Genomic DNA, 7,939 nt, shown 5'->3' with positions numbered 1-7,939 from the left:
CATTTGCTATGCCCAATGGTGGTTCTATCATCTCGTGAATCCTCTCTGGTCACATCTACCTGGCATCACTTGAATGTGTACTTCTCTCAATGTCATGCATAATATTTGTGTTGCTAAGTCTGTCAGTCCTCACCTTGACATTTTTCATGCAGATGTTGGCTTTGCCTTGAAAAAGTTGCTGGTATATCACTCTCTCCTAGTTTTCCTCTTGATTCCCTAGTTACTGCTTTTTCAGCTCCTCTGCTGGCTGGGTCTTCTTTTACTTTTGTGTTTCTTAAAGTAGGAATGTCCCAGAGCCCAGTTTTTAGCTTGTTCCTTCACTGCAGTGATCTTGTTTAGATGGCTGTTTTACTTATCTACCTACCTACATACCCACCCATTTATCTATGTGTTTGTATCTAGTATTCTCTGCAGCCGGGACCCTCCCTAGGACAATCATGCTCCTGTGTTGAAGGTAAGACTTTTGGAGGCATGGGCTCAAGTTATGCTACTGCAATGACGGTAGAAGTAAGAGGGTGAGAACAGCTCATATTCTGGCTGTATTTTTTGAAGGTAGAAACATTAGTCTTTATTACTGGAATAGATGTGGAACATTAGAGAAAATAGGTAACTGTGTCCATGCTTCTGGCCTGAACAGATGTATTTCATCTTTTGGAGCGTGTTTGCTGTATGTGATTGCAGGGTGGTGATGGGAGGGAATCAGGAGTTTATATCTGTATAGTTTGAGCTGAGTGTTTGGGCATATGTGACTGTTTACCTTAGGAGACTATGAGATCCCCTGTGTCAAGGCCTGTGTTTTGCATGCTGTTGTGTTTGGCACAGTAACCGACAAAAGTACTCAGATACTTTTTTGTTGAATGCAAGTGCTTAACAAGGTCATTTCCATTGTGACTCTTCCTCTTCTGAATATTTCATCATAATAGCACACTAGCATAATATTTTGGCAGCCTCCCCAGCTGACTTTGGATGCAATTAATATTAACTTATTCTCATGCAGAAACCACAATCCTTACCCTTGGGGAGGGACATGAGACAAGGAAAGAGTTTGGTGGGGTTGGGGAGTGAATGTTTGGAGTTCAAGCTTGACCTCTAATATCAAGACACTTTAAATATGTCCTTCCTTCTCAAGTCATTTTATATATAGATTAGGTCTGTGGGTGGCGAAAGCTGTCTGAGTTGTGGGTTGATGTTCCTCCCTAGGTAGGAAGGACTTCACATCCTTTCTCGTGTACTCCCTTAACAAAGTACAGTGCAGACAAGGAGGAGACAGACAACTCTTGGCTTAGAGATATAGAGTATATTTGGGGTGGGACTCTGCCCACCTGCGCATTAAGGGAAATGACAAACGCAGTCCTCTTCAAGGCAGGCTTCAAGAGGATTGGGGGAACCCACAGACTCTTTCTCCTTGCCCTGGGTGTCCTCATGAGCAGACCAGTGTCTCTCTCTGAAGTGAGGGCTGGGAGACTAAGAAGCTTTCCCTGGATGGGTGGCAGGAGCCATTCGAGGACAGTGCCGAGGGCAGTGGCGGGGGAAGGCAGGGACTGGGGCAGAGCCTTGCTGTTGGGAACGGAACCGGAGCTTATTGTCTGGGGAGTGAGGGATCCTCAGGAGAGCCGGGCCCACCAGTTTCTCAGTGGGAGAAGTCTGGACCTTGGGGTGTGCAGCTGGCTTCTCGGTTTTACTTCTCTTGGGAGGGCTTTTGGCTGGAGCCTGTCTCTTTTCAGCATTCTCTTTTCTGCTTTTGGCTGCTTTCTCAGCTGCACAGAATGTGGATTCCAAGCACACGTTGCCTTTGGTCTTGGGGTTAAAGGAGTGAAGGAAGGATTTCATCTTATTTATCAGGTTTGAGTCTGGAGGGCTGGGCCTCTTGTGAGGGTGGGCTGGCCTCACCTGGTCGTGAAAAAGCTGACTTGGCCAAGCATGGCCCTGAGAAACCTTAGCCTGAATGAGTTGGCCCTGGGAAGGCTGGCCGTGGGAAGCCCAGGCCACCAGAGGTTGGGCATTCTCAAGAATCTTTGCTGGTCGGAGAGGTACATTTAGTTTGGCTTGGCTATCTTGCAAGCTGTTTTCTGAAGCTTTCCTCCCAGGGCTCCCTGGAGGTGGCTCTGGGGGCTTAAGCTGAGAGTGATTCTGGGGTTTGTGTTGACAGAGATCGGCAAGATGAAAGCTCTGGCTGTGTCTCCAGGAGCCTCGCAGTGTCCTCTTCAGAGGCATCCCTGCTGGCCTTTGCTCTTCAACAGGGAGTCTTTCTTTTTGGGCTAAGGAGGACCCAAGACCTGCATCCCCTTCCCCTTGGTCTCCTGCTCCTCTGAGTTTCCCTGGGTCCTCTCTCTTCTTAGCCGGTGTGTGGAGTGGTGCTGAGTCCTTGCTCTTGCCAGGGCTTTGGGGTTCAGGGTTCCAGGCTTCTTCCAGGCTGGGGCTGTTCTCACTGGTCTCCACCTGGACATGAAGCACCTGGGCCTGTGTTGTGTCCCCACTGGGCTGAGAGATTGTGGAAGCCCAGTTGGCAGCCCCATGGGGTACTTCTTTGGAGGTAGGTTGCTTTTGGCTCTGCTGGATTGCCTTCAGCTCAGTTGCCAGCTGCTCCTTGAGGAGGACCCATTCAGGTTCTAAGGCGAGAGGAGGGCTTGGTGGGGTGGCTGGTTTCTGGGGCAGTGTTTCTTCTTGGCTGTTGACATTCTCAGGAGACTCCTGTGAGGACATGTTCTCTGTATTTGCAATGTTTTCTTCCCTGGACACCCTTGCCCTGATGGGAATTCCCAACTGTATCTCTAAGACCTTTTTCCTCAGGTGGAAATTGAGTTTGGTCAAGATATGTGTCTTGGGTGAGTCAGGATTATCAGGCTGTGTCTGATTTTCTGGAAGCACCGTCTCCATTGTCCCTTCTGCCTGTTGTTCAGTCAGCAACTCTTCTGCATTGTCTATAGGCATCCTATTGTCATCCTGAAAGCCTGGCTCAATACTCAAGTATTGTTCTTGAAATGATATCATTTGAGTTGGGGCCTCTGTTGGGCTCTTAATAGGCCCAGATACCACCTCTGTGATTATGGGTTGGTTATTGATCAGTGGGGTAATGGCTCTGCAGAGAGCCACATAATAAAGAGCAGGCAGCCCCGACAGGAAGGCTAGGTACTTGTGTCGTAAAGTAGTCTCCAGTTTCTCAATGGCTTCCTCAGACAGAGCTTGGGGCATCTTACGGCGTTTAGGGACAGCATGTGATAAGGCCTGTTCTTGCTGATCAAGAACTGTTGGCATCCAGGGCACAACTTCATGATGTGGGCCGGGGTCAGTTGCTTCCTGCAGCTCCAGGGTCTGGACCTCTGGAATGCAGGAAAAGGGAACCACTGCTAGGCCCCCAGGAATTCTGCAGCTCCAGGAGCTGTACACACGTGCAGGGACCTTGCCTTGTTGGATCTGTATACATTTAGAAGTGATGTGGCTCTGCAACAGTGCCTTGGCCTGGGTGAACAAGTGTGGCTTAGGGGTCAGTATTGGAGTCACAGTGGGTGAGAGCAGATCACCGGCCCTGTTGGTCTCTAGGGCTGTAGCCTGGGGTCTACTTTCATTGGGCAATTCTTCGCTGCTCCAGGTGAGGACTGGCTGCTCAATGGAAGAAAGAAGCAGTTGGATGGATTGCTGGATTTTTTGGGGTGGACCCCAACGGTGATGGATCACCTGCTTCTGGAGATGAAATTCCAGCATCCTGCGGGCATGCTCCGGGAAGAAGAGCAATTCCCTGGTGAGGACTGAGACAGGCTTTCCCGACCAGGAAGTTTTTACAGCCTCTAGAGACCGGGCTTTGCCACAGGGATCCTGCTGCATGGTGCTGTGGGCATGCTGAGATTTCCGGAAGGCAGCTGGTAAGCCCCACTGAAGCTGGAGCTGCCTCTGCAGCAGGTGCCATTCCAAGGTTTCATATTCAGCCAGAGTCAGAAATGGGATGTTGATCTGAGCTTGTTGATGGTCAGATGGAGACACCCACTTTGGGGAAGGCGGGGAAGTAAGTTCATCTGACTGGGTTGGAGTTTTGGGCATCAGAGGGAAGAGAGAAAGCTCCTTGAGGAGAAAATAATTCTTCATGGAGGTCCTGGACACAGTCTGAGCTCTTGAGAGTCCTGGAGAGCCCAGGAGAGTGGAAACCAGGGACTCACTGTGCAGCGAAGGGAGGCCACAGTATAGCTGAGTGTATTTCTGTTGCTGGTAGCTTTCTGAGTCACAGGTTTGACATTTAGAGAGTGAACATCGGCCACTTGGGTCTGTAGTGGCTGAAGTGTATGAAGCTAGGGTCACATGTCTTTGATTTTTCTGGCAGTGGTGATTTTGTTTTAAGTCCATTATAGACCATTCAGAAACCCAAAATTTCTGTATGGGCTGACCAGTCATATATGAACCCCAAGTCTGATGGTAAACGGTACTGGTTTTTTCAATAGCGATCTTAGAAGCATTATCCAGGACATAGGAAACTGATTCATTTTTTCCAGGTTGCCAAAATAATGTTGTGTTTGGCATGAGCTGCCTCAGGGACTCCTCCACACGTCTAGGGAGCCCCCACCTCTGGAAGTGCACCCATTTTTTCACATGGACCTCAAGAAGCCTCAGGATATTAGGATTAAGAAATGGCAAGTCATCAGTGAGGACTGCATCTATATGAAAGGCCATCGGATGTGTCAAATGAGTGGCCTCTGTATTTAGGGCCAGCAAAGAAGCCTGGGACTTCAAATGATGGCATTCGTCTTCCTCAATGACAAGACTGGAGATGTTCTCGATTATCTCCTGCTTCTCTGGAAAGCCAGGCTCCTCGAGCACTGAAGAAGCTATAGTCTCTGGGTCCAGGATCATAGCTGGCATTGCAAATTCCTCCTCAAGCTGGAGGAAATCAAAATCAGCCCAGTGTTCCTGGATGTCAACTGTACTTGGTGACCTAGTAGCTGACTGGGGTAAGTATTCAGGATCTGTTACTTGTATCACTGTTGGGATTATAGATACCAGTGACAGCTCTTCGGAGTGCTCAGAATGTAGCTCTTGATGAAGCTCAAGGGACACATTGGATGTGGACTGAATCTCTAGACAAGGAGAGACTTGAGGTGGCCCTAGTGTTGTGGGTGAAGCATGGATGTTCTCACCCTCCAGCAACTGGTGAATCTCCAGGGCCACAGAGTTGCAGATGTGGCAGCTGCGGTCTGCACACAGAAGCCGCCGCACATTTTCCTCCTCAGGAAGCCATCCCTGGCTGGGAGGGAAATGCAGAAATTGTTATCCATGGAGGGACATCCATCTTCTTGAGTGAGTGTGGCCTGGAGACTGGCACTGTCCTCCCCAGGTCTTAGAGGGGACCTGTTGCCTCTGGGTGTCTATCTCTTTGTATGTCTTCCTAAAGTAAACACCTTTTTGGCAGGGTATGATGGGCTGGGTTGAGGGCCTGGGTTTTTTTTGGGTGGGGTCTCAGATAAGCTGGGCTGAGTCCTCAGAGAGGATTGAATCTTGACTGAATTTCTATGACCTTATTTATTGGGAAGCTAAATCAGGAGAAAAGAATCAACCTAATTCCTTCCAGCTGGTGGGCCATCACTAGGCATGGTACCAGGTAGAACCTGATCAGTCTTAGTTTAGGTAAAGAAAGCCTGGTTTATATTCAATACATCTAAACTGTGGGAATTGAGGGACCCAAAGGAACTCTGTATTCTGGGGGTATTTGGTGTTCTTGCTGCTATAACCAGCATGTCTTGGGAACCAGTCCTGTCCTCTAGAGATCTTACAGACTGGATAACATGATAGATTACCATGTGAGGTCTGCCTTAGGAACTGGCTCCCTAAAGACAGAAGCAGAAGAGATAATCTCAGCCAGACCCATATCCATCCAGCTCAAGGGTGTTCCTTCAGAAGGGTGTAGTTGGAAAGAGAATATGGCAGTGATGATTTCTTGATGCAAAATGCATTCTCTTGACAGTATGAATTAGTCACTAGGCTATGCTGAGTTCTGGAACTGTTTTCAGCATAGCACTGAGTAGGACTGGGCGACCCGTCCCTCCTGAGATGTGCTCACTCTCCTCTGCCCTGACAACCTTCTCAGCTAGTGAAGCAGCCTGCACTGTGTGTGTCTCCCACCCAGCCATTATTCCTCTCCTCATTTTCCCCAGACCAAGATACCATTACAGACAAGACTCAAACTTGGGAGACCAAAAAGAGCCAGACATTACCTTTTCATGACTGAGATCAGCTCCCGTGGCTTCTCAGCTTCTTCCTGGGAAAGTCTCCTAGCTGAGAAACCGGGAAATCGTTTTGTGAAGCATAGGAGAGTTTTAGAGTCATCCTAGAGGTCTCTGGAGACCTTTGACCCTCAGCCAGAGAAGACTTAAATATGCAACTAGTAATGCTCTCAGGCCTACGTACAATGTAATCACAAACAATTTACTCTCCTGTGCCTTTGGATTAGATTAGAGCCTTCTTGGCTAGAGTACCAGGTGCCTGGTATCAGGATTCATGAGGGACAGGAACCACGGGAACCTCGCCCACAGAGGAAGGGAGTCCGGGGAGAGAGCAGGACTTTACCTCTTGATGCTGCATCTCTAGCCCTTTGCCTGACTTTCCGGTGACGCTTAAAGACAAAAACATAGAACGTGAAACTGAGACTTTTTTGTTTCATTTCCAAAATGAGACACAGCTCATATACACACTTCCCCTGCCTTTCTATAACCCTGTCTATATTGACACTCTGTCCCCCTCCGTAACATATCTTTTACATACACCTTACATTTTTTACATTTTTTTTTAATCCTAAATGTTCCCTTCTCTGCTTATTTTTGATACACGTCATGGCTCTCTATTCTGCATGCTTCCTGTCCCATTCCCATGACAAGTTCTGAAGAGAGCTTAGGATGACTCAATAGGAATAGTGGAACAGATTATCGGCTGAATGATTCTAACAATAGAACTTACACCAGAGTCCACCAGGCAGAGAAAGCAGCCGAGTGGGAGGCCTGTTAAGATGCAAAGCAGTAGACCTCGTAGTGTCTAAATTGTTAAGTGTAATAGTTCTCCCACTTTTCAATTAGAATATGTTGCAGAGAGCCTAGCCAGGAATTGTGAACTCTGAGAAAAAAAATTACAAAGTTAACTGAACATATAGTGCAGTAAAAGGTGAATGAGGATGGGATTAACAAGGACACACACCAAGCACTTCAAGCTTGCATCAATTCCATTATGGTCAGTGTTTGCCTACCTGGCAGCAGCTCCTTTTAGATTTCAGTGTCAAACCACGTTGATTTCTTTTCACTTGCCAGATAAGTAGGATAAGGATGAAGATGGAGCCACAGGAATACAAGGGATACCCCACATCCCACAGACTAAAAGTAGGGTTCAACATAGTCTCAGCTTCAGGAGCACCAAACCAGCCATCCCTCTCTCTAGGCATTCGGGGGCCTAGTGCTTGGTGACTCCCAGTGCTGGGCCTTGTCGTGTGCGCCTCACAGAAGACAGAACCAGGCTCCCAGACTGCATCACAAAGCCCTCTTGTCTCATGAGGCTGTGCCATAGGGAAGCTCATGTGGTGATTCGGTCTGTAGATGAGAGTGTCTAGTTATCTGTAAGGATTATAGAGCCTGGAGTTAAGGTGCCACACTCACCAGCAGTGCCTGTTTCCCACCTTGTCTTCACTCTATCCCTATACCAGGCTGATGGCTCAGTTCTCTCCTTCATAGCAACTGTCTGGTGACCTGGCCTCAGAAAACTGAGTGCCTTAGCATCTTTATGAGAAAGAGTGACTGTGACACAGGGACTTCCATCAACTTTCCCACATGCCCAGGAACAATTCCTGAGTAGGATGCAGGAGTTTAGGTGGGGGGTGGTGGTGATAAGTCTGGTAGTGTCTTGTATTTGGAAAGCTTTGATGTTTCTGGCAATGAGTGATCAGAAAGCATTCATTCAAGAAGTGGAGACATGA

The 7,939-nt window shown here is 48.1% G+C and overlaps 1 protein-coding gene across 1 annotated transcript; it reads right to left on the bottom strand.

Annotated features, from left to right (window-relative positions):
- Nucleotides 1–1,277: 1,277 nt before the first annotated feature.
- On the bottom strand, nucleotides 1,278–7,461 carry LOC101524077 (protein SPATA31F1). Its single transcript, XM_004581209.3, has 4 exons — nucleotides 7,220–7,461; nucleotides 6,550–6,595; nucleotides 6,198–6,258; nucleotides 1,278–5,230 (listed from the first exon to the last, which is right to left on the bottom strand). Exons 1-4 carry the CDS (start codon nucleotides 7,409–7,411, stop codon nucleotides 1,465–1,467), a joined length of 4,065 nt encoding a protein of 1,354 aa, XP_004581266.2. The 5' UTR covers nucleotides 7,412–7,461; the 3' UTR covers nucleotides 1,278–1,464.
- Between the last annotated feature and the right edge of the window lie 478 nt (nucleotides 7,462–7,939).

This window comes from Ochotona princeps, chromosome 14 (genome assembly GCF_030435755.1).
Source record: "Ochotona princeps isolate mOchPri1 chromosome 14, mOchPri1.hap1, whole genome shotgun sequence".
NCBI lineage: Eukaryota > Metazoa > Chordata > Mammalia > Lagomorpha > Ochotonidae > Ochotona > Ochotona princeps.
Note: the sequence above shows the minus strand (reverse complement) of the source record. Positions and strands in the feature narration are given on the sequence as shown.

What these genes read in the sequence shown, in the direction of transcription:
- LOC101524077 (XM_004581209.3), bottom strand. Translation starts at nt 7,411, where the DNA reads ATGCCTAGAGAGAGGGATGGCTGGTTTGGTGCTCCTGAAGCTGAGACT. An exon ending in CTAAAAGGAGCTGCTGCCAG is followed by an intron (nt 6,596 to 7,219) that starts GTAGGCAAACAC and finishes TTTGTCTTTAAG; the next exon opens with CGTCACCGGAAAGTCAGGCA. An exon ending in TAGAGATGCAGCATCAAGAG is followed by an intron (nt 6,259 to 6,549) that starts GTAAAGTCCTGC and finishes CCGGTTTCTCAG; the next exon opens with CTAGGAGACTTTCCCAGGAA.